The 26,882-nt window shown below is 39.5% G+C and overlaps 1 protein-coding gene across 9 annotated transcripts in view; it reads right to left on the bottom strand.

Moving 5' to 3' along the window:
- Window positions 1-26,882, bottom strand: part of PRIM2 (DNA primase subunit 2) — a 425,357-nt gene that overhangs the window by 73,404 nt on the left and 325,071 nt on the right. For 3 of the 9 annotated variants that reach the window (XM_023624310.2, XM_023624309.2, XM_014734518.3), the window contains one exon: window positions 20,324-20,940. The exons of the other annotated variants lie outside the window; for them this stretch is intronic. In XM_023624310.2, the coding sequence (XP_023480078.1) occupies window positions 20,716-20,940 (225 nt within the window). In that variant the 3' untranslated portion in view covers window positions 20,324-20,715. Of the gene's footprint in view, window positions 1-20,323; window positions 20,941-26,882 lie in introns of those variants that run through there. 9 annotated transcript variants of the gene reach the window in all.

The raw sequence follows: 26,882 nt of genomic DNA, 5'->3' as shown, positions 1-26,882 counted from the left end.
ATACAATATATTACTCAACCATATATGCCATGGTTGAAAAAGAGAGTTGGTTTAGAATTTTAAGAACTAAGCTGGAAGTTATTTAAAAAAAAAAAAAAACAGGAGATAAAGTAAGAAGATGAATAATGATACATGCCTAACAGAGACCAGTAGAGATTTGATAAAGTTTTACTAAAATTGTGATGTATAGATATACATATATTTCTAGTTTTTACAAAATAGCTTCACAGACTGATAGAATTTGAATAAAGAAATTTTAACTTCTTAAATATACACATTTATACCATCTGTAAGTAACAATAAAATTGTTTTCATCCGTATGTAGAATGGCCTTAGCAGTCTAAACTTCTTCTGAATAATGTCCTACAGAAGGATTTTAGAAAAGAAATGGTTGAGTTTGGTCATTTTCTAGTCTAGTCATATTTAAACTTAATTCTTCACATGATTTTATTTTCTAAGGTGATGTTAGTGAATGCAACTTAAGTAATAATTTGCATCATACCTGGTATTTCATCTTGGTAAGTCAATATCCACTGAATGAATGAATGAGCTCTGCCTAAACATAGCTGGAGTCTTCATTTCTCATGTCCTACCCTCAGCCCAGGGAATGAGAACACAGAAGGCCTGGGAGGACTCTGTTCAGTTGCATCTTGCTAGTGAGGCAAGACCATCTGTGAGCGAGCTGCCTAGCTGACACTAGCACTTGGTGAACCCAGGGTCGGTAATCCCTCCTTCCCCACCACCCTGCTCCCCAGTACCACTCGAAGAATCCAGGAATACAAAGCCTGTGGTTGGCCATGATTTTGCTCCACTTTGCTCCTCTCCCCAGGTGAGCAGTTCAGCAGAAAAAGTTGCCCTGTCTTCATAGGCTTCAGAATTATGCCCATGGCCTAATTGTACAATTCTGTTTGCATACCAATGTTGACTATTTCTCAATTCCAACTTATCATAGATCCTAGATTTTTGTCAAGGTTTCCTTTAGGTTAGGTCCCCCAAGAGTAGACCCTGAGACTAGGATTAGGGAGCAGGCAGTTTATTTGGAAGATGATCCCAAGAAACACCAGTAGGAGAGTGAGGACGTGAGACAGGAAAGGGAAAGAGGACACTAGAGAGTGTGTTGATAAACAAGTCACTGCTGGAGGCCATGGGGACTCAATCTTGCAAGGGACCTCTGGGAGATGGTTGAGAACAGGCTACAGCGCTGTCGTACTCAAGAAGGAAGCTGGGATAGCTATCCACCAACTCATGTGAGTCACTGGTTGAGGGTGGCTCCTGGGGTGTTCATTCCCCTGGCACTTTCAGCCTGTACTACAAGTGCCCAAGCTTCCTCCTGAGGCCAGAGAAACCTTCAGGAGAGTCACAGGTACTGGTGGCAAAAGTGTCTGCCACAAGGTCTTACATAGCACTGCAATTTTAATTTATATAAATACTTGGAAAACCCAGGTCCCTCCTTCTCTCCTGTGCTGGATATCTTCCATTCACTTCCCTAGCTCCATTCTCCACCCCTGCTCCTCCATCCTAGATGTGGTTACACTACCCAGTCGACACTAGTTCTAGGGTCCTGCAGTATGAGTTGTGGTTTCCCTACACTCTTCCCACATGTTTGTTAACATTGTTTTATTAAACTCTCACATTAGCCTAGAGGGGAGCTCTCTCCATCCCTACTATGGCAGCTACCAAATCTCTCTAAAGAAGCCTGTCCTCTCTCTGGCCCCTTGGCCAATTGAACTTTAACACTTTTACTCCCTCATGTGAAAGACTACCCAACAATCAGGAAATTTGTTTCTGAACATCAAATTTACAAGTGCTGCAGAGTTCGGAATGTGGAAATAGTATCTCTTGTCTTACATTCTCAGGCACATCTGAGATATAACTCCTCTCATTGCCAACACAAATCTATTCCATTTCTGAGTTCAAGAAATACTTGCGCTGAGCACATGTGTATGGTGATGGATGGTAATTAGTCTTTGGGTGGTGAATATGATGTAATCTACACAGAAATTGAAGTTGAAATAATTATACACACCTGAAATTTATGTATTGTTATAAACCAATGTTACCTCAATAAAAATAAATAAATAAATAAATAAATAAATTCAAGGTGATCAAGAAGCATTTGGGAAAAAAAAAAAAAATAAGAAATACCTATGGTTCAATTTTCACACCTTACAGCATGAGTGATCTTTTTATAAGTTTCTCGTAAGAGGCAATGAAAGTGGTGATAAAGCTGAGTGGTGATAAACCAGCACATCTTGGTGCACCTGCTGTCTGTGTGACTTTGGGAAAGTCACTCCTCGGCATTAAAAGAGAGTGACGACATAGACTCATTTTTTCTGTGGGAATTCAATAAGATAGTGTATGTAAAGGATTTAACATGGAACCTAGAACATAGTTAAATGCTCATTTATTCATTCAATCAAAAAATATATATTAGAAATCTCCCTTGTACTGAGCAGCGCACAGGATACCGGGTTTACAGCAGGGAGTCCCTATGCTGAGACCCTAAAAATGACAAAGTATGTACCAGGTGGTGGTAGGTGCTAGAATAAAGGATAAGGACACTCCAGATAGAGAGCGATGGTGGGGTGGGGGGGCTGTTTTACAGGGTGAGCAGTACAGGCCTTTTTGATAAAGTGATATTGGAGCGGAGGCCTGAAGTAAGTGAGGGAGTAAGCTGTGTGGGTTATCTGAGGAATGCCTGTTCCAGGCATTGAGAAGGACAAATGCAAAAGGAGAATGTGCTCGCCCTGTTCCAAGGAGAATGAAGAGGCCTGTGAGACCACAGCAGAGTGAGCAAGGAGATGAGACCAGAGAGGTCACGGGGACCCAGACCTCATAGGCCACTGTGGGGACTTCCAAACTGACTGTGACCAATCAGGAAGCCATCAGAGGGTTTTGAACAGAGCAGAGGCAAGGTCAGACTTCAGCTTTAGCAGGCTCACTCTGCTGCTGTGTTCGGGATAGACTGGACGGGGCAAGAGCAGGAGCAGGGAGACCAGCTGGGCGGCCATTGCAATAATCTAGGCAGGAGGTGATGGCGCTGGGGTCATAGCCGTGGAGATGATGGGAAGTGACAAGATTCTGGATCTATTTTGATGCTGACAAGATTGTCTGTTAGTTTGGATGTAGACTATGTGAGAGAGAAAAGTCTAAGGATGAGTCCAAGTTGTTTAGCCTGAGAGACTAGAAGGAGGGAGTTGCCATAACTAGCTGGGGACTGCTGAAGTGAAGCAGATTTGAGGGGTGGTGGTGAAGATTGAGAGTTCAGTTTTGAGCAACTATGAGGTGCAGGGAAATGTCAAGAGAGCTGAAGGGAGTGGTGTAAGTTGAGGCTCATGAGAATATATAGTTTATATATGATATTTAAAGCCTCAGGAAGGGATGACACACCCACAGTAGTAAGGTAGCTACTCCTTTAATAAGAGCGTCTCATGTCACACAATAAGTGAACATGTGCCCCACAGGAAGTTTCCAGAATGGAATGATGTTCTTCCAAAAATTGGTCATTTTAGTGAAAAAAAAATCTAATCCAACTCATAAATGCGACAGAAAAGGAGCCATATAAAACATTTGTAGCAATTTGGCCAGAGCACTAATTTTAAACTATGGTAGCCTGAGGACCTTAATTACTTCAATTGACAGGATGTTGTTTTCCAGATCACTGGAACTGAGCTTTATTCATCTCAAAAATACTAGGGTTGCATTAGGGAAGGCAACTTTATCTGGGTTTGACTTTTGACAAAATTTCTTTACATAAGTATTCCAGAAGTTTAAGAATAACGCATCTAGAAATTTACCATCTAGAGTTAAAGGAATTAAACACAGCATGCACTCTTACAGCGGTTTTACAAGAACAAGAGATATATCTTATTGCTCAGGAATTGGCAAGCTTTTTCATTAGAGGCCAAATAGCAAATGTATTTTTCCAATTTTATTAAGAAGTAATTGACATACGTTACTGTGTAAGTTTAAGTGTACAGGATGATGGTTTGATTTACATACATTGTGAAATGATTACCACAATAGGTTTAGTTACCATCCATCATCTCATATAGATACAATAGAAAGACAAGAAAAAATATTTCTCCTTGTGATGAGAGCTCTTAGGATCTACTCTCTTCACAGCTTCCCTGTGCATCACAGAGCAGTGTTAACCACCGTTGTCCTGTTGTCCATTACATCCCTAGTACCTAGTTATCTTCTAACTGGAAGTTTGTATCTTCTGACCACCTTCATCCAATTCCCCTTGCCTGCACCCCGGCCTTTGGTAACCACAAATCTGATCTCTTTTTTCTATGAGTTTGGTGTTTTGGGTTATTTTTCAAATAGTAAATATTTTAAATTTTGCAGGTCATATGGTCTTTGTTTAGACTATTCAACCCTGCCATTGTAGCGTGAGCAGCCATACACAATATGTAAATGGATGGGTGTGGTTGTGTGCCAATAAAACTTTATTTACAGAAACACGCAGCAAGGATTTAGCTGGCTGGCCATAGCCTGCCTCTCTCCATCCCTTCCCCCGCTAGCTTTTCCTTTTACCATACAAAAGCTTAGAAAAACAATTATTGAAATTCTATTCAACTTGCTGTTTATAAACAAGTAAAAATATATTGTCTTTGCTCAATCTGTCATTAAATGTTCAACAAATTTAGGAATAGGTTACACTGGTTAGAGTTTATTGCAATAATTCAGGCAAGAATTGATAAGACCTTGGAACACAGTGAGAACAGTAGAGGTATGGGAAATGGTCACATTCTGGATATATTTTGATGATAGAGGCAACAGGATTTACAGAATGATTGAGTGTAGGGTGTGAGAGGAAGAAGGGAGTAGAAGACGGTTCCAAAGATTTTGACCCACCCAATAAATGGCAGCTATTATTATGTTTACATATTTTACCTTCTTGACCTGACTTCTGTAATCACTCAATAAAATACATGTTTTGCCCACCATCAGATCCCCATACCACTGGTCTACGGATAAGATACTCTCCATCTTACTGAAAAAAATGTATGCCAAGGAAATTGTATTTTAGGAATATTCTCTCATTATTTATTGTCAAGAATATACTTCATGGGGCTGGCCTGGTGGTGTAGTGGTTAAGTTTGTGCACTCTGCTTTGGCAGCCCAGGGTTCATGGGTTTGGATCCTGGGCACGGACCTACACACTGCTCATCAAGCCATGCTATGGAGGTATCCCACATACAACATAGAGGAAGATTGGCACAGATGTTAGCTCAGCAACAATCTTCCTCAAGCAGAAAGAGGAAGGTTGGCAACAGATTTTAGCTAAGGGCCAATCTTCCTCACCAAAAAAATAAATAAAGAATGTACATCATAAGGGACCTCACGATAGCAACAATATAATCACCTTCTCAAACCAGCCTCTAGTCCTGGTTCTTTTTTATTTTTCCTTTAGAGCCTCATTGGCTGTTAAGAGCTCTCAGAGATACAGGCAGCACTGATGAGAATTTTTGCTGCAGTGTGAGCTCCCTGGTGCATGACCTCTTCCTGTGAGCTCATCAACAGTCCATAGCACAGGTACACTCACTCAACAAAGTGACTCAAAATCATTTGCATTTTGCTTTGGCAGACAGATCATTAACATAAAGCCACTCCTGTGTGACTTTCTGAAGGACATATGAAGATGTTCGTGGGCAGATGAGCTGTTAATTTCATAGAGAATTTAAATTATTCTAAGTTACACTTCTGGGTCTTGTATTGTGCTCCTTGGTTTAACTGTGAAAAATCAGTTGGACAAGTGAGCTGCTTTAAATGACTCGATTTCATTCTACTGGAGAAAGGGGCCCAAATTGTCAAGTAGGGAGTTATTTACTGTGGCATAACTTGCAGTGAGGCAGCCTTATGGTCTTAAGAAACTTTGGAAATGCAAGTCAGTAAGAGATATTTAGTCATTTGTTTATTCATTGAACAAGTATTTCTTTAGGACCTACTAATTGCAGGAAATGTTCTAGATGCTGTGCATATGGAAGCAAACAAGATGGACTAAGTCCCTGCTATTAAGAAGCTTATTTCCCTGAGCACATGCTTAGATGAGGGTGGACAGACGATAAACATGTAATCGAACAAATGGATAATTTGAGATAGTGATGAGGGCTATGAAGAACATATCATGGAACACTGGGAGAGAGAGTGCCCCAGAATAGGGCCACTTCACACAAGTCGTTTTTGAAGGATTATCATCATCTTTTGGTGATGACATCTTTCCTTGCTTCTTCATGTTCCTTGGAGTTTTACATTGCTATTTTTGCATTTGAATTAGCAGACACCTTTTCAAGTCTTTACAGTTTATCTTTGGGTGGGAGATACTTTTCATTGGTCCTGCTTAGATCTGGGATTTTCTACAACCTAGTACAGATACACCTCCACACTTCTTACTCTTTCTTCTGACAGCACTCTTAAGCTGGTGTGTCTTCCCCGGTGTTTACAGCTCACCAGGCTGGCTGCTGGAAGCCTCTATTTGTTTTCCAGAAGCTTTGACTCAAGCTCTAGTTTGTGGTTTCTGCCTTGCCCACAGACCCTAGCCTGATATTCTGATCACATTCTCTACTCAGTGGAGCTCATTCTCATTGCCACACTTGGGAGTGCAGACAAGGAGCTGGCCGCAGAGTGAAGGGAGGTGTGGGTTTAGCACTCAGCGTGTTGGGAGTACCACAGGCCAGGTGGACAGATCCTTGGGGGAGGGTCTTCCAGTGGCTCATGTGGGAGGGCTTTCTGCAGGAGTCCTGAACACCGTCAGCAGGAACCATCTCCCTTTAATGCCCCCTGATATTCTTATCTGCTTCTCTTCCAATCTCCTCCCTCCTCCCAGTCATGGAGGTCCCACCACATTATGGGATTTCTCCACAATGGGTTTCTCAGGCAGCTTCACACACAGCTGGGGTAGCCGGGAACTCACTTGCTGCTCTCCTTTCTCCACAGGAGAGATCACTACTGGCTAGTTTAGCCCTGCTCTGCTCACCGTGGGAGAGGGGCAGCACTGGCAAAGTTCCTCTTAGCCTCTTCAATGCGTCCACACTCATATTTTTTTGTTTGCTCCAACAGAGGGCTAGTATCTCTCCTCAGGAAGGCTGGACTTCTCCAAAGTCTCCCTTGTCGTGGCTCTCTGCCCAAGACGGCACTCTCTAGGCTTTCCTCAACCATGGTCAGGAGGGAGTTCACCAGCTTCTGCTGCTTCCACAGCCCATACCGAGGTCTGTCTTCCTGTTACCTGATGCACATGTGGGTAAGACTCCTCCTGGGTCTTCAGATCCTGAAACTCCCACAGAGGTACTTTTATTCTGGGATGACTGCTGATTTTTTGTTGTTAAAAGAGGGACCAAGAGGAGGGACATCTTACACAACCATGATGTTGATAGCAGTCTCCTCTGCCCATTTTTTAATCAGATAGTTTCATTTTTTGCTGTTGACTTGTAGGAGTTACTTATGTTTTTGGACATTAACCCCTTATCAGATGTATGATTTGCAAATATTTTCTCCTATTCCATAGGCTGCCTTTTCATTTTGTTGATGATTTCTTTGCTGTGCAGAAGCTTTTTGGTTTGATGTAGAGCCACTTTGCTTTTGCTTTTGTTGCCTTCGCTTTTGGTGTCAAATCCATGAAATCATCGCCAACACCTATGTCAAGGAGCTTCCCCCTATGTTTTCTTATAGGAGTTTTATGGCTTCAGGTCTTTTTCCAAGTCTTTAAAGCATTTTGAGTTGATTTTGGTGTATGGTGTAAGATAAGGGTCTAATTTCATTCTTTTGCATGTGGCTTTCAAGTTTTCCCAACACCACTTACTGAAGAGACTGTCCTTTCCCCATTGTATATTCTTGGTTCCTTTGTCATAAATCAATAGACCATATATGCATGAATTTATTTCTGGGCTCTCTATTCTGTATATTCTTCACTACTTTGTTGTAAATTAAATGACTATATCTGAGTAGGTTTATTTCTGCTCTCTATGCTGTTTCATTGATCTATGTCTCTGTTTTTAATGCTAATACTGCACTGTTTTCATTACTATATAGTTTTTAGTATAGTTTGAAAACAGGAATTATGATGCCTATAGCTTTGTTCTTCTTTCTCAAGATTTCTTTAGCTATTGGGGGTCTCTTGTGGTTCCACACAAGTTTTAGGATTGTTTGTTTTATTTCTGTGGAAAATGCCATGAAAATTTTAATAGGAATTGCATTGATCTGTAGATCACTTCAGGTAGTATGGCCATTTTAACAACATGAATTCTTCCAATCCATGAGCATGGTACATCTTCCCATGTATTTGTGTCTCCAATTTCTGTCATCAGTGTCTTATAGTATTCAGTATATAGGTCTTTCACCTTTTTGGTTAAATTTATTCCTAGGTATTTTATTCTTTTTTGATGCAATTTTAAATGGGATTGTTTTCTCAATTACTCTTTCTGATAGTTTGTTATTAGTGTATAGAAACACAACAGATTTTTGTGTATTGGTTTTGTATCCTGCAGCTTTACTGATTTTATCAGTTCTAACAGTTTTTTTAGTGGCGGCTTTAGGGTTTTCTATAAATAACATTATGTCATCTGCAAGTAGTGACAGTTTTACTTCTTCCTTTCTGAGTTGGATGACATATATTTTTCTTGCCTAGTTGCTCTAGCTAGGACTTCCAATACTGTGTTGAATAAAAGTGGTGGGAGTGGGCATCCTTGTCTTGTTCTTGATCTCAGAGGAAAAGTTTCAGCTTTTCTCCATTGAGGATGATGTTGACTACAGGCCTGTCATATATTATGTTGAAGTATGTTTCCTCTTTACTCACTTTGTTGAAAGTTTTTATCATAAATGGATGTTGAATTTTGTCAAATGCTTTTTCTGCATCTACTGAAATGATCATGTGATTTTTTTTTTTTCTGCCGAGGAAGATCTGCCCTGAGCTAACATCTGTGCCTATCTTCCTCTATTTTGTACATGGGTTGTTGCCACAGCATGGCTGCCAATGAGTGGTGTAGGTCCACTCCCAAGAGTGGAACCCAGGCCACCAAAGTAGAGCATGCCAAATTCAACCACTAGGCCACAGGTTGGATGAAAATGATCATGTGATTTTTAACCTTCATTTTGTTAATCTGGTATATCACATTGATTGATTTCTGGATTGAACCAGCCTTGCATCCCTGGAACAAATCCCACTTGATTGTAGTGTATGATCTTTTTGATGTACTGTTGAAATTGGTTTGCTAATATTTTGCTGAGGATTTTTGCATCTAGCATCATCAGGGATATTGGCCTGCAATTTTCTTTTTTTTTTTTTTGTGACATCCTTCTCTGGTTTTGGTGTCAGAGTAATGCTGACTTTGTAAATGAGTTTGGAAGTATTCCCTCCACTTCTATTTTTTGGAAGAGTTTGAGAAGGATTGGTGTTAATTCTTCTTTGAATGTTTGGTAGAACTCACCACTGAAGCCATCTGGCCCTGGACTTTTGTTCGCTGGGAGGTTTTTGATTGCTGATTCAATTTCCTTGCTAGTAATTGGTCTGTTCAGATTTTCTATTTCTACATGATTTGGTTTTGGTAGGTTGTTAGTTTCTAGGAATTTATCCATTTCCTTAGGTTTTCAAATTTGTTGGCACAAAATTGTTCATAGTAGTCTCTTATTATCCTTTGTATCTCTGTGGTATCAATTGTAAGATCTCTTCTTCATTCTTGATTTTATTCTTTTGAGTCCTTTCTCTTTTTTCTTGGTGAGTCTAGCTAAAGGTTTGCCAATTTTTATCTTTTCAACAAGCCAGCTCTTAATTTCATTGATTTTTCTGTTGTGTTTTTAGTCTCCATTTCATTTATTTCTGCTCTTATTTTTCATGTTTCTTGATGTAGGCATTTATAGCTCTATAATTCCCTCTTAGAACTGCTTTTGCTGCATCCCATACGTTTTGGTATGTTGCATTTCCATTTTCGTTTGTCTCAAGGTATTTATTGGTTCTCCTTTGACCAACTGATTGTTCAGTAGCATGTTGTTTAATCTCCACCTATTTGTTCATTTTCCAGGTTTTGTTCTTGTGATTGATTTATAGTTTCATACCATTGTGATTGAAATGTTCTATATATATCTATTAAGTCCATCTAGTCTAATGTCATTTATAGCCAATGTTTCCTTATTGACTTTGTGTCTAGATGATCTATCCACTGAATAAAGTGGGGTATTGAAGTCCCCTACTATTATTGTATTGCTCTCTGTTTCTCCCTTTCGGTCTGTTAATATTTGCTTTATATATTTAGGTGCTCCTATATCGGGTGCATAAATATTTACAAACATATCCTCTTTGTGGATTGATCCCTTTATCACTATGTAGTGCCCTTCTTTGTCACTTATTGCAGTTTTTGGCTTAAAATTTAATTTGTCTGATATAAAGATAGTTATCCCAGCTTTCTTTGGGTTCCAAATGCCTGGACTATTTTTTTCCATCTTTTATTTTCTGTCTGTGTGTGTCCTTACATCTGAAGTGAGTCTCTTATAGACTGCTGTGTACAGATGGGTCTTGTTTTGTAATCCATTCAGCCATTCTATGTCTTTCGTCTGGAGAATTTAGTCCATTTACATTAAAGTAATTATTGATAGCTATGTAATTATTGCCATTTTGTTAATTGTTTTCTGGCTGTTTTGTAGTTCCTCTATTCCTTTCTTCTCTTGCTTTTTTCCTTTGTGATTTGAGGATTTTCTGTAGTGGTATGCTTAGATTCTTTTCATCTTTTGTATATCTACTATAGGTTTTTGCTTTGTGGTTACCATCAGGCTTACATAAAACAGCTTATTTTATAACATTCTATTTTAAGTTGATAACAACTTAAGTTTGAATGCATTCTAAAGCTCCACCCCTCAGGCCACAGCCGTGAAGAAGAGCTAATAGACCTTTCTCACAGAAAGACGGGGTGGCGCAGTCAGTTGCTTCTTGGAGTGCCCAGGGTTGCTAGCTGCAAATATCAGGATGCTAGACAAGAGTATAAGCTCCTTTCTGGGAGATACTGATGAGCTGAAGTAAGGCAGAGGGAGAGCACCAGCTGGCCTCCATCTCTGGAGAGTATTTCAGTAGGTCCCTAGATACGTTTTAAGTTAGATGCCTGCCTCTCAGGCTGATGCTTTAAAATAAGCAAATAAGACTCTTTTACAGAAAGTCTGGGTGCTTTTCAGTCAGCTGCCTCTGAATTGGGGCCTGGGGCAGGTGAGTCTGCATGAACAAGTCCTTTAAGAACTGTTTTTCAGTTCATTACACCTTTCTGGGTCTTGTGGATGCAAGCCCCACTGGCTTTCAAAGCTAGATATTTTAGGGGCTCATCTGTCAGGTACAGGTCTAAAGAGTTGGGGTACACAATGTGAGTTTCAAACCCTTCACTCCTCAGAGAGAAGCTCAGGGTTTTGATTTCCCTCCCAATTGTGGAATTTATGGTGAGATTGTGATTCAGCTTCTCCTCCTTGTTTCCATGTGGAGTTTTTTTCTCACTTGCCCAATGTGTAGGAGTCACTCAGCTAGGTTTTGGGTTTTTTCAGAAGAAATTGTTCCATATGTCTGTGGATTGGGTGTGTCCATGAGAAGAGGTGGGTTCAGCATCCTCCTCCCTCATCATCTTGAACTGGAACCCCTAAATTTTCCATTTCTAATTGTTTGTTGCTAGTATATAGAACTATACATAAATTGTTTTATTGGCTTTGTATCCCCGACCTTACTAAATTCACTTATTTATTTCAGTAACATTTCTGAAGATTCTATAGAATTTTCTATATATACAATCATGTCACCAGTTAATAAAGATATTGCTTCTTCTTTTCCAAACTGCAGGCTTTTCATTTCTTTTTCTTGGCTTATTGCACTAGCTAGGACTCTACTATAATATTGAAGGAGAAACGGTGAGACTGGATGTCCTAGTCTTGTCCCAGGTGTTAAAAGGAAAGCATTCATTCTTTCACCATTAAGTCTGATGTCACCTGTAGGATTTTCATAGATACTCTTTATCAGATTAAGGAAGTTCCCTTCTATTGCTCGTTTACTGAGAGTTTTTATCATGAACCGATGTTGAATTTTGTCACATGCTTTTCCTGCATCTATTGAAGTAATTATATGTTTTCTTTCTCTTTTGTTAACATCTCGAATTACATTAATTGATTACTGAATGTTAACCTGACCTTGCAATCTTAGGATAAACCTCAACTGGTCATGATGTATTATTCTTTTTATATATTGCTCAGTATTAGTTACTAACATTTTATCAAGGATTTTTGCCTCTGTTCCTGAGGGATATTGGCCTGTAGTTTTCTTTCTTTGTAATGTGACTTTCTGGTTTTGGTATCAAGGCAGTGCTAGCTTCATAAAATGAGTTGGGAAGTACTGTCCTCCTTTAGTTTCTGAAATAGTTTGTGTAGGGTTGGTTTTGGTTTTTTGGTGGATAGAACATACCAGTGAAGACATCTGAGTCTGGAATTGTTTTTTGGGACAATTTTTTTTTTTTTTTTTGAGGAAGATTAGCCCTGAGCTAACATCCACCACCAATTTCTTCTTTTTACTGAGGAAGACTGGCCCTGGGCTAACATCCATGCTCATCTTCCTCTACTTTATATGTGGGATGCCTGCCACAGCATGTAGGTCTGCACCTGGGATCCAAACCAGCAAACCCTGAGCCATGAAAGCAGAGCACGCAAACTTAACCATTATGCCAGCGGACCAGCCCGTTTTGGGGACAATTTTAAGTTACAAATTCCATTTTTACTTGATATAGGGCTATTCAGGTGTTCCATTTCTTTTTGAGTTGGTTTCAGTAGTTTGCATCCTCAAACATTTTGCTCCTTTCATCTAAGTCAAAGGTTGGTAAACTATGGCTTGTGGGTCATATCTGGCCAAATTTCAGGCCAAATGTAGCCATACCCATTTGTTTATGTACTGTCTATGGTTGCTTTTGCACTATAATAACAGAGTTGAGTAGTTGCAGCAGAGACTGTAGGGTCCACAAGCTGAAAATATTTACTATATTGGGTTAGAGGTTGAATTAGGACCCCTCTAGAGTGCTTGCTGTTAGATGGGCTTAAAAGGAGGAAATACACAAATGGATTTGGGGAGGGCTGTGTTATCCCAGTTTAAGTGGCAGGAATCTGCAGATACAAAGCCTTTCTCATTAACTTTGTCCCCCTAAACAGTGGATAACACCTTCACAAACAGGCTGTTTTTCCTAATGTAAGGATAAGGTCACCCGCAGGCTGTATGTATTCCCTTTTTGCCTTGGTGCTCTTTACAGCCTGCAATTTGAGTATGGATAGAAGCTGTATGTAACTCTTGGGCTTATCTTATTTCATGTACAGATCCAGTTATAAGGAAGTTGCATATGGATTTAAGGGGAATGCTTAGTACCAAGAAGTTGGGTGTATCCTGAAGTGTCTAGCTTCTTAACAGAACTACTGACAAGGGCCATCCACCATAATAGCACAGAAAAAAAACCAAAGCTTCCCTCTGATTTCTATGACTAACAACCCAGATCACATCTTACAGGAGACAGGTTGTTGTGGTCTCAGGAAGGGGGTTGAATTGAGATGGTAGGGAAGATGCCATGGAATAGACAAGGGAACAATTGTGTAGTCCTCGGACCAAGGCATGAGATGATATGTCACCTATTCTTGAGAAGCTGAGGGACAACACAAGACACATAAGATTTCCCTTGATTTTGTGTCCCAGTTCTGGCTCCACTTTTTTTCTAGATTATCCCATGATATCAAGGAAGCCACAGTTAAGAGAAATCTTGGTAGTGGGAACTCCTTATACTTTTGGGAGTCTGTAGTTTGCTTTTATATGAAGAGCTGAAGGTTCTGGAACTTTTATTTTGTAGAGCAAAATTAAAATATTCTTATCCTTTAATACAATAAAAAATTCTATTACTGTAGTTTCTGAATGTTATTTGGGGCAAACCCTTTCTTCAAGTAAAAGTTAACAGAAATCCTGTAATAATAACTCACAATTGTTTAAACCTTACCATGTGTCAGACCATGTACAAAGCATTTGACAAGTTATCTCATTTAATCTCACACTAATCCTAAAATTTGGGTAATATTATTATCCCAATTTTACAGACAAGGAAATTGAAGCAAGAGGATTAATTCACTTGTCAAAAACAATAGAAAAGAGTTGGTCTAGTTTGGGGCTGCCGTTTGGGCTCCTCAGTCATGGCTGGCCCTCAGGCCCTCGGTATGAAAACCAAGGATGGAGAAGAAAGTGGAGAGGCCAGGGAGCCACAGAGCCTGACTCATCATGGAGTTTGTGACCCAAGTCAGGGGATTTAGTCTCTCCATGTGTGATTTTCTTTTTTAGAGGAAATGCAGATGATTACTATTCTTATCTACTTCCAGAGGTGCCATAGTGGCTGATTTGATCTGCTTGAAAGTGTTTCTGAAGTGCTTGGAGAACAGGTAGTACACAGGCATCACTGTCATTGGGAATCGTACGTAAGACCACTGCAATATCACAACCATAACAGAGGCCATTTTAGGATGTTTTCTCTACAGTGAAGCTCAGGCTGCCTCAGCTCTTCCTTTTAAAAGGAGAGCAGTACTTTGTGACATGGTTTCAGCAACTTTTCATAGCACGCTGTATGCCATATATAGGCAATCCTCCAGTTTCATAGTTTACAATTCTCTGTCTACTCCACCTGGCCACGAAGGTGTCAAAGATGAGGCAGTCAAAGGGGGAATGAACTGACATTTGTTCCTTTTACTGAAACCTTGTTTAATTGATGGCTTTTTCCCCCTACCTACAACAGCATAGTTCCCATGACGGGATCACTCTAGGTAAGAAGGGTTCAGAATAGATGCCCCTCCAACAGGGAGGACTCACATATAACATTTGCTGGAAGAGCTGATTACCAAATAACAACATCTAACATTTATTCGTGTTACCATGAGCCAGGCAGTGTTCTAAGTCCTCTATGGCACTTAGAATATTCTGTTCTAACAGAATAACCCTTAGAGTGGATGCAAGTATTATCCTCATTCCATCTGATGCAAATTAAGCACAGAGAAATGAATGAACTTGCCAAGGTTACAAAGTAAGAGGTGGCCCCCAAGTCCATTCTACCCCTTAATTGTAGGTTTTGGAAACACTGAATTTGAGATTTCTGAGGGATAATAAGTAAACATTCATTCACTCTATATACATTTACTGAGTGCCCAAGATTGTCAAGCATCATGCTAAGAACTAGAGACAATGCTAATTATTAGGGGTTCAAATGTGAAAGTTATATAGTTCCTGCCCTCAAGGACTTTACAGTCCAATGAAGGGGAACATGACAGATGATTATAAACACAGTAAGTGGTGTGACATAAACATGTTAGACGGCCTAAGGGGACAACAAACCTACACTGGGGTCATCAGAGAAGACTGAAAGAATGTATACCTAACCTGAGCCTTAGAGGAGAAGCAGTAGTTAGCAGGGCAAGGAATGGAAGGGTGTTCCAGAGTAGCAAGGATCGGAGAGATGAGAGCACAGTGAGCGTGCAGGGCAAGCTTGTATGGAACAGCTAAATCCCAGGCTGGATCCTAGAAGAGAGGGTGACTGCAGTAGATGGCACTGGAGAGGGAGGCAGCAGTGTTCTAAGTCCTCTATGGCACTTAGAGGCCATGGAGGGCCTCAGCAGCAGCTGGACTTCGTTATATAGGTAAGAGAGAGCCATGTTTAAGAAGACAAACCCTTTAGGGGGAAAAAGGGACTGAGGTTACATTTTGAAGAAGGATGTGGGAATAGGTGCAGGGGGGACAGTGGAGACAAGGATAGTAAGTGAAGAGGTCCCTGTGGTGATGTAACACAAGCTGGCAGTGAGGAGCGGGTGATCCAGCGCAGGACAAGTGGGAAAGGGAGGAGACTGCTTAGGATTTCTGAGCCTCGGCACTACTGACATGTTTTTGTGAGGGGCTGTCCCGTGCACTGCAGGCTATTCGGCAGCATGCTTGGCCTCTACCCACTGGATGCCAGTAGCAGGCCCCTCCAGTCATGACAACCAAAAATGTCTCCAGACATTACCAGATGTCTTCTGTGGGCAAAACTGTCCCCAGTTGAGATCTGCTGGTTTAGACATGATGGTGTTAAAAGAGAATCAACTGGACTTGGACATGTGGAGAAGGTGAGAGACAGAATAGTCAAGGTTAACTTCAGAGTTTCTCCGATGACAGACTCATGGGAAGAAGAGTACAGGTTTGATTTTGGACACATCACAGATAACTTGTGGGACATCCTGATGGAGAGGCTCAAAAGGCAGCTGGATGGATGGGTCTGTGCTCAGAGGAGAGGGCTGTTGGAGATGCAGATTTGGGGATTATTTGCAGATAGACGGGAAGTGACAGCATGGGAGTGGATGAGATCACACAGGGAGACGCATGCAGTGAGAAGAGCACCAGGCGGGAACCCTGGAGAGAACCAAAAGTTAAGGGTGGAGGATCATTAAGTCACCATTCTAATTCTCTGCAGTGAGAGGGAAGATGAAAGAGAAGCATGTAGCACCATGTCCTTTCCACTCAGTAATGAAGATCTTCGTATCCTCTATGACCCAAGTGGAAGGTAAAATTAAAAAAAAAGGTGGTGGGGAATAAGGAAAATTTGCATTAGATGGTTAGTTTTCTTATTACACAGTCTTAAATTAAATGCATCATTTGCTGAATTTATCTCTCTAAGCTTTCACTGCAAAACTAAAAAAAGAAAAACAACCAAAAACGCTTGAAGAGCCTCATAGTTCTATTACGATGAATGACTATCTAGAAACTCAGGACTGAATTGAAAATTCCATCATGCATTTATTACCAATGTTGTTTCATTACCTTGTCATCAATGTTCAAAAACAGACCTGCAATTGGAGGCTCAGGGGAAATTCAGAAGCTTTACAGACAGACGTATCCTTTAGCCTTTGGTAAGGTCCTACAGTGATAGTTCTTGGAGAAAATAAAACGGCACGAAGCAATGGACAAAAAGAGCTTATGGGAGAGAAAGAAAATTCACTAACAGGAAATAGTGTCACGTTTGGTAGGAAGGTCAGATGATGTGGGAAGATGATTTCCCGCAGGTGACAAGATTTTCATAGAGTCACAAAGCTAATTGCCTACAACACCAATTATGGTGAAAAGACTTAGACTTGGGCAATAGCCACTTGTCAAAAAGGAACTCAATATCACAAAGAAGCCAGATGCTGTGCTAAGTAAGTGATTACCTGAATTGAAGTCAGACACCCTTGTGGGCAACACTGACTCTTCGGGCCAACAATGTACTGGGGAGACCCCCTCCGAAATAATGCTCGGCATCTTCCAAAGGGCCTGAACCAAACCCCCACGCCTGTTCAAAATGCACCTTTCACACACCATGGTTCTCTATGTGCGCTGAAAAGGAGACAAACCAAATGAAGTTCTTGAGATAATTGCCCGTCTCACTCATTTGTCAGAGGGGCTATTTGCCATTTTTCTCTGCAGCCCAGGACATGCTCGCCAGTTTCTCTAGGGAGCCCCCGACAGCGGGTTCCTGTCCCAGCCCCTCCTGCGTCTCCCTCAGCCCTCTCTCTCCCTCCTTTTGCCAACATTAGCAAGGAAGTTAACAAACGGATCTAATTACCACGGTGGTTTGAGGCTTCTCAACTTTTTTTCCCCTTCCAGCTGTAAAGATGTCCTCAGACTGAGCTTCACGTTCAGAACTGCTGTCAAACCCTCCCTTTAATGGGCACTTAAATTTAATGTCGAGCTCATGCCTGTGGAAGACCTTGATTAAATTTGCAAACAGTAGACTCTAACCAAACCAGAACGTTAGAGTTGTCTCATTTCGCCTTTCAAGCTTAAATCCCAGAAGTTTTCTTTTCTTCTTTGCAAAGAATTACAGAAGTTTGCTTGCAAAGACCCCGAGTATCAGTAAGACAGCAGTGTAACAAGGAAGACACTCTGAATGCTTTTAGAGAAAGGAAGAAATCCCGCAGCTTATTAAAACTCTCTATGAATTAAAGATCTTTCCCATTGCTTTATTTTGCTCCCTCTCTTTCAAAATCTATAACTATTCACTTTTATGACTCTATAATAGAAGCAGTCCTAAAAAGTTTATTTAAAATCTTCCTAGTGTTCTTTTATGCACATTGCAATTAAGAGTTTTGTACTGTATGGGCAGAGTGAGAAACATTATGGAGAAACAACATAAAAGAAATATGATAGAACCGCCACTAACAATGTCAGTGCTTCAACCAGCAACAAATTTCCAACTTTGTCTCTTTCTTCTGCTGTTTCTTTTCTCGTCTCTGATACTCATACAGCCTCTCCTCCTTGTAGAGGTAATAAAAGGCTAGAAGTTAAAAGAACCTGGAAGACTCATATTCTTTTTCATTGGCTACTGTTTTGAAACGAGGCTGCTGGCTTTTGATTTTTTCTTTTGGGTTCTTCCTACATCATCCGATTCAAACAGGTCTGCTTTCAAAGAAAACAAATCAAAATTGTCAAGACCTGTGAAGCGTGAAGCATAAATTGCTTTTCCCCATTCCAAAAGCACCAGCAAGGCATTAATTTCTATCTTCTTTTACAAACCTCTAACCCTATCCTCTAATCTATAGACTTCACAAAATATTTATATATTCTTCTGTATAATACATGACAGGAGATCAGACCTTATTACAAGGAAATTGAACTTGTAATACAACTAATATTTAAACTAGTGTTATTTTGGAGTTTGACTAGACACATAAAACATTCAAGTAGGATGAGAAATTCTCGGGGCTGCCATTATAAAATAAATAGTCACCTAAGACACAGCTCGTGTGCTGTTAATGGCTCCGTCCTTTCAGCTGGGAGCGCAGGCTCCATAAAAGGAGAACATGAGGCAGAAGAAAAAGACAGCCTTGCAAAATGTTGCCAGATATGAAATATCCTGTCGTAAGATTTCTCATTGAACTACAGCACCGAGACTGCGTCTAACATTTCCCTTCTTTTAATACGACGGAGACCTACATTTCTATGCGGGGCTTTCTAAAGCTAACTTAATTCTGTCATTAAAACAGCCCCATGTAGCACTTGTTCTTAACATTAAAAAAGAAAAAAAGCCTTGTGGTTTTGCAGTTCATGGACAAAGTGGTCAACAGTCATCAGATTCCTGTTGGGAAGAATCCATGATAAAAGCACGAGCAGATGGTTTCAGAAGGGAGAGATTTATAGGGGTAATTTGTAGTGGAATAATACTGTTTTCTGAACTAGGTAATAATAATTCACAAAGACAAGTAAAGGCTCAGATAGTATCTCATTTAATTATATGTTGCTAAATATTCCAAGAAATCTTTGCTCAGCGGCCTAAAATAAAAACCCGATCAGCTGACATTTCTAGGTTCTGCTGATCTGATCCTGTTTAAAGCCTTTTTATATTGCTGCACTTTTTCACAGCATTTAAAATGTGCTCTTCTCACAGTCAGTTTTCTGAATATCATGTCCTCTTTTCAATTTAGTGAGTATCTGATTCTAGAAGATCAAGGAAAAGGGACCCTCTTCACTAGGAAGACGGGACAGAAATAGAGTAATATTTCTCTTTAATCCAAGGTAATAGGTGAGGAAGGGTTACACTTCAACCTGGGTCTCTCTTCTAACAGCCCCAAATCCTCTGGGCGAGTAGACCACGGGGAGGGATCAGTTAGCTGGATAAGGGCCTCCACAAGGACATGGCTGCGACGTGCATGAAGGGCATTACCCGCTTGCTGAAGGCAGGCAGAGAGAGCAGGCATTAGCCTACTACGTCTGAAATCATCCGCAACGTCCACTCAATTCCACTGCTGGCACTGGAAGGAGGGGCTTACTGTAAATATCCGAATATTCCTTACCAAAGTTAATGAATTTATCAAACTTATTTGGCAATTCACAGCAATCACAGAAACCATAAGGTGTGGGAGTTGGAGGGTGGAATGAAGAAATACTCACTTTCTGTACAATCTTCTTGCTTCAGTAATTGTCTATTCTGCATGAACCTACCCCCAGAGTGAATGGAAAATGACAGCAGATAAGGAGCACCATCATTTTATACAACAAAACACTTCTATTTGCTAATACTATAACTACTATACAAATTCTGTTTCTCTTCATTCCCAAGTCATGATTCATTTCACTGGAGTTTGCTGCCACTCAGAGGGGCAAAAGTTCTCCTTGCTGATGTGGAATAACCACAAATGGCCAACTCAACAGAGAAAAGAAAAAGAAAAAGGAGTTTAAAATCTTCATTGGTGATTGGCAGTGTGTTAGATATTCCAAAATTTCACTTTAAAAACTTAGGTAATGTCCAACCTGTTATGACCTAATATGACTATTGCAATTACACACACACACATATACATTTTGATATTTATTAGCAAAAAACTGGTCCAGAAAAGGATTAGGTCAAAATTAGTGATAAGGGTTAAAGTCATTTTCCGTCCTGTTGTATCTAAGGGACAGTAATCAGTCTGGAAAGCTGTTTTAGCTCCTAAAACAGGACTACGTCACAGCATTCGAGTGTTGGATTTGAAGAGAAATTCTTCCTCTTCCCTTTTGTTAAAGCAAAATGCAATGGAGGTCTTTGTTTTTACCTGAAGCCTGTTTTCCTATGAAGTGTGTGTACATGTGGGTGGGCTGGGGTGGGGTGGAGGGGGCAGTGGACAAAAAGGTTAAATAAGAAAAAGGCAGCATCTTAAAAATAGGAAATGAAAGCTCCTGAAGAAGAAGCGTTGCTAACTGCTCAAGCGTCATTCACTGAAATAATCCTCTAGTCCCTCCATATCCATTTCCAGAGAGGAATTTAGAGAGGCCAGGGCAGACGAGGCATTCTTGGTTTTCTGGGCACTTTGTTTGGGCTGAGGAGTTTCTGGTGGGATGGACTCCTTCTTGATGTCTTTACCACCATTTAGAACCCGCTGGCTCTCGACAAAGAACTGATTAGGATGATTCAGAGAAAAGCCACAATCATCCACCTGTGCAGGGAGGCAAATGCGTATCGAATTAATACACAGCAAAAGCATAAACACAGGGCTTCACGAGCCATCCAGACCTCATTCAAAACTTATTTAATATCTGAAACATGGATCCCAGCAGTTCCCGTTCGTAACACTGAATCCACTACTTACACGATTTCATTCAGCGGGAGCTTCAACTATTACTTGAACACGAATGGCTCCTGCATTTGTATTTCCAGCCCAAACCTCTGCACTTAGCTCCCGTCCCCTATCCAACTCTAGTTCCATATCCAACTCCTGCTCAGCATCTCAGATGGCTCAAAGGCAGCTCCAAGCAAAATGCCTGGCATATTGTCAGTCAATAAATACTTGTTAAAAAAAAAAGGAGGGGGGATATTTAAACATTCTAGAATCACAGAGAATGGATATAAACACAGACACAACTTTGAAACTGGTCTCTGATACCACTGATATTTTAGAGCTTATTTATAAGTCTGGCATATGCACTCCCATTTAGTATAATACGAACTCTGAAAAAGCAACCTAATTTAATGTAATTTCTTCACTCAAATCTTGGGCTTTCCCTGGTCTTACTTTTTATAGAAAATCTTTTTCTTTTTGTAATTTTCATTGTGGCTTAATGCAAACATGACCACGTTCATAGTTTTATACTATCTCTTTTCTTAAATACTAGTACTCAACTTAAATTATGAATATCATTTCAGATTACCCATTACTCTGTGCCTTTAATACTCAATAAGCCTTTATGAAGGTCTCAATACTTTTTGTATTTGAAGATTCAGCAAGCACTACTTTTTGTACATTTTGATTCTAAAATGTACTAATGGTGAACAAAAATATATTTCTTAATAGTAGCAAGCACTTACTTAATACCTACTATGTGCTACTTAATACCTACTATGTGCCAGACATTATTCTAAGTGGCATAACCACACACACTCATTCACACACATGTATATACTCAGTTAACAGCCATAAGAGCTCCCTGAGGGTAGACTATCAATATTTTTCCACTTTTCCAGATGAGGTATCTGAGAAAGAGAGAGCTTAAGTAACTTGCACAAGATCATACCCTGGCAGGGCTGGAGATGGGATATGAATTAGCAGAGTCCATGTTCACAACCAGTGTACTCTGCTGCCACATCCTTGTGTCAAAGTCAATAACTTTATGTTGTATTCATTCCTTAAAACATGTCAACCTTTACCAGCTTGTGGTGTTCTCTATTGGGGTGTGACATGACAGCAAGACAACACTTACAAGGAAGTGTCTCCTGAATGGGAACCTCCTGCATGAGTCACTTTTTCACATTCAACCAGTGGGTCAGACTGAGTTGATCACATGTAACAGTCAACCTGGGCTCCTTGTCTTCTGCAGTTGGGGTTGACAACACAAAGAATATCATTTTGCTTGACTTACTTAGTCTGCTCTTTTTTCTGTTAGGGGGTATTTTCACTCTATATTTTTTATAAGCCGAGAAGTGATTACACTTCTTTTGTTCACCTGTCTTATATTTATCAACATTTTTATGTCTCACTCTTTGTACTGAAGTGACTTGCACACAGTAGGTATCTAAAATTATTTGGTCAGTTGAGCCCGAAACTAACCAGTGTATACCAATCAGACATTTCACATATTACTTGAAGACTTACTATGACGAGGCCACGTTATGAACTAATAGTTTTTCAGCATTCAAGAATGCATTTGATTGACAAACTCTAAAGAAATTTTCAGTCTAGAAGGTCACATACTTAAAAAGCTCTGTCAAGAATGAAGAAGTGATAAGGGTCACAGATAAAGCCCTATTATATTCCCTATTAGAGGGACATGCTGGCTGGGGAGACCAAGGAAGGCTTTGCTAGGGAAGTGCTGTATGAGTTGAATCTGGAAAGAAGGGGAGAGTCAAAAGCTGGGATAATGAGGTCAAGGGCAATCCAAGCAGCAGGACCCCATGAGCACAGTGAAGAGGGAATGTCCAGGGAAAGCAAAGAGTTCAGATGGCCTGGTGTGAAAGGCATAGAGAGGGGAATAACAGAAAATGAGGTTGGAAAGACAGGCTGGGGCCAGACCTCAGAGAGCCTTGAAAACCACGGTAAGTAGTCCAGATCGAATTCTGCAGGCAGCAGGGAGTCACTAGAAATCCTGAAGAAGGGAGGTGACGTGATTAGAGCTGTGTACAGTCTGAGGGTAGATTAAAATTGATTAGTAGAGGGTTAAAGGAGTTCTCGTCTTGGTCGAGAACGAATCCTCCTAACAAGTGGACCAATAGGCAGAAACAAAGTCTTTTCTGCTAATACCTACTTGAGTACCCCAGGAGTCCTGATTTTCTTTAGTCAGCTCTTAGTACATCTTGGGCTGATGATTTTATAGTGACTTCAGTGTATAGCACATTGATAGTGTAGAGACTGATTTATTTTAAGAGTTATTACCCTGATCACTAAGAACAAACTTTTATTTGCTACTTTGCTGCTTAATTTCAAAATGTTTTACAACATATCTACAATTTATATTAATAATGGAGTCATTTGAGAACTTCTTTATTTTATTTGAGTTTTCATTCAATTCATTAAAAACTGGGAGATAAAACATAAAGTTTGCATTTTACAAAGAGTTTCATGAAAAGTAAGTTTATTGCTTAGCACACCTCAATCAGAGGCTTCCTGTTTTATAAAGAGAGAACATTAGAGATTAGAAAATCCTTGGGGATCCTTTAAGTTGAACCTCCTCCTTGTACAGACTAGGAAACTAGGCCTAAACAGATTACATGGTTTATGGAAAGTTATACAGAACTACTAACTGGTTTTGTGTGAAGAATTCAGGCCTTTTGGCTAGATCACTTAGTTGTTCTGAAATCTGTTTTAAGAGGTTTTATGCAAAGTCAAATAAACTTGCAATCATATCATTATCAATATTATTTCTAGCGCGAAACTTGGCTATAAAGATTATGAAAAAAATAGTGGTATGATTTCATGCAAAAAGAATCTAGCACCTTGTGCTATAATTACATATTGAGGATTTTCTCTACCTTGTTTCAAGTTGTTAAAATTTCAATATATCTATCATCACAGATGACTCTCTGGATTAAACTGAATTATTAGACTTCAACGTGGACCAACTCAAATCTGCTAATCTTTATAAGCCTCAGTTTCCTCATCGATGAAATGGAGACAATAATAGTGGCTATGTCATAAGGTTGCTATGGGGAAAACCAAAGAAATATGAATATAAAAATAAAGAGTTGGTTGGTTCCATGAAATCTAAATTAAATGCTTTGGGAAAGACTCAAGAAAGGCAAATCACTTAAAAAAAAAGTTGAATTCTCAAAAGGATAGGGAAAAAAACATATTGCTTTGTATGTATCATGAGTTCCTTTTCCACCTTAAAGAAACCCAAACTGGCAATGGTGTATTACAGATACGGTTTAAGAAGAAAAAGATGAAATAGAATTCCAATCCCAAAACTATACTCAAATGAAAGACCTTGCCCTTAGATCAAAAGATTAGCAAATAAACATTTAAATGTTTTAACCTGAAAATATGTTTACGGAATGTGCTTATTTTTAATGATTCCCCATTTTAATTAACATTTTCATTAACCAACTAAGACAGTGGCACAGGTTGTGAAATGAGGGCCTGTACCATGGTTCTGGATGATGTTATGTTTCTCAACTTTCCCTCTTACGTCTGTGATTGTCCTTTCTTAACTCATTTTGTTAAGCTTATTTTACTGAACGTATGGTCTATTAAGTTGCTTGACAGCATGATGAAATTATGAAGAGTTTCCTTCTGTTTACTAGAGTGTATTTTCTTCTAGGATGGGTTGTCTTTTGAGTGCCTTCTTTCTTTCACTTTTAGTTTTAGCTGAAGGAAGTGTAATTGGTCACCATTCAGTTTCCTTTCATCTTGCTCAGGAAAATAAACTTAAGAGTCTCTTCGGGTGAAAGGAAGGAGAATAAACCAAACAGAATGAAAATAGATTTTACTTTAAAATCAAATTAGAAAAAAGAGAGAAAGAGAATTATCCACATCTAAATCTCCCATTTCACTACTTCTGTTTAAGAGTCAGTAGCTGTCTCCTTTACTCCTCATTAAAAAAAGACAGGAACATTCAGTTTTATTCATTCTAGATTTGGAACTATTAAGTGGAAATTTTTACGATTTTGTCGGCTGCAAATCTGATTTTTCCTTGCCTTTTTTCTTATTTGGTTACTATTGGGGATGTTTTTCTTTGTGGCTAATGGTTTTTTTATGTTTTGTACATTTTGTTAATATCGTGAGAGGGAAATTCTGTGATGCATTTTCATTCTGCCACATTAGCTTGGAAGTCATAAGTGCTGTAAAGGATCTGAAACAAGATCATATAGTTGGAGTCTAGATGAAGGGGGTGGGATGGAGGTCTTCATAGGCTACATTATAAATTTTGGATTTCATCTTAAGAAAGATGGCAATGGGAAAGCCTTTTAAGGTTTTTTAAGCAGGTTAGTGAAATGATCAGAGTCTTCTGTTTTAAAGATCACTTTAGCAGCTGTGTGGAGGACAAAGATTGGAATGGTGCATGTGTTGTAGACGCTGGGAAATGAGATGGCAGCTACTGCACTGATCCAAGTGAGAGACGATGTGGCTTGTAGCCCAGATAATGACCCTGAGTTATTACAAAATAGCTTAACTGTATTTCGTATATCCTGTTCAAGACTGCAGGAAAATGTGTGATTGATTTTAACAAGATTTCTGTAAAGATTTATACAGTGGAGAAAAAATTATGCTCAGCTCTTTGGAAAAGTTTCCTGAATGACTCAGCGCCTAAAGAGGACTATTTCTAAAGAAACTATTTTCAATTAAAATTCAGAGGCTAACCTACACAAGGCCTAGTGTTTTCATTTACACATGGAGTATGCCGAAAAGAAAAAAATACACTGCGGTATAAAACACTGCTCCCTAAAAATACTGAGGAAAACGGGTTTTAAGCAGGCCAGCTCTGACATATAGTAAGTGAGTATCTTGCAAACATTTGCTTGGAATCAACACATTTTGCAATGACCTTCACACAAACACAGGTCTCATATTTCTGCCTAGTAAAGGTAGATTTTGAAGGAATAGAAGCAATATTGTGTTACCTATGGGATATTCAGGTTTTTAATCAAGAGGTTTTGCAATGACAGCATATAACGAGGCAGCCGGTATTACCAAAACAGCCATATGGAATGATCACTGTGCTGCTGCAAATACTCTCCGTGAACCGGTTCAGTTTCAAAACTTCATTAAAGTGAGTTTGATCACAGGCCTTGGGAAAACAAACAGGATTTTTTCTAGGGCGTGAGGGGGACAGCAGGTAGGATGGCAGAAGCCTGACAATAAAAATAGATTCTATTTTTAAATCAAATTAGAAAAACTAACGAAAAGATATTCACATCTAAAAATCTATAATGAGACATCTAGTGAACACGAACAGGCTTTTTATTTCATTGATTTACGTGTGGTTTAAGTTAGACAATTTCTATATATGAGAGGATTTAGACATGTTTTTTCAATATCTTCATTAATCTAAGGCAAGTTTTAAAAACTGGCAATAGTAGTAATACTCTTACAGGAATAATCAATAGGACAGATACTACAAACACAGATTTGAGAACTAAAAAAAATATATTTCTTACTTTTTAGCGATTATGTCACAGATGCAATGTTTAAATCTAATTTTTATAACACAAAAAAAGGGAAGAGGCTGAATAAAAGACCTCAACTTGTGGAATTTCTGAGGCCCCTTCATTATTTGTGGGCCTTTCTAATTAAGAACATGCATGGAATGAAAACTTTCAAGCTGAGCAAGCAAATTAGGGACTACAGTCTTCAAGGGAAAGAGCCATGCAAAATTGGTGCTGAAAATATCAAACGTGGCTTTTCTGGAGAGATTCCTATTCTGATAAAATTAATGAGAATTTGTTGTT

The sequence above is a fragment of the Equus caballus genome, chromosome 20 (assembly GCF_041296265.1).
Source record: "Equus caballus isolate H_3958 breed thoroughbred chromosome 20, TB-T2T, whole genome shotgun sequence".
Classification (NCBI taxonomy): domain Eukaryota; kingdom Metazoa; phylum Chordata; class Mammalia; order Perissodactyla; family Equidae; genus Equus; species Equus caballus.
The sequence above is the reverse complement of the archived record's forward strand: the minus strand, read 5'-3'. Positions and strand labels throughout refer to the sequence as shown.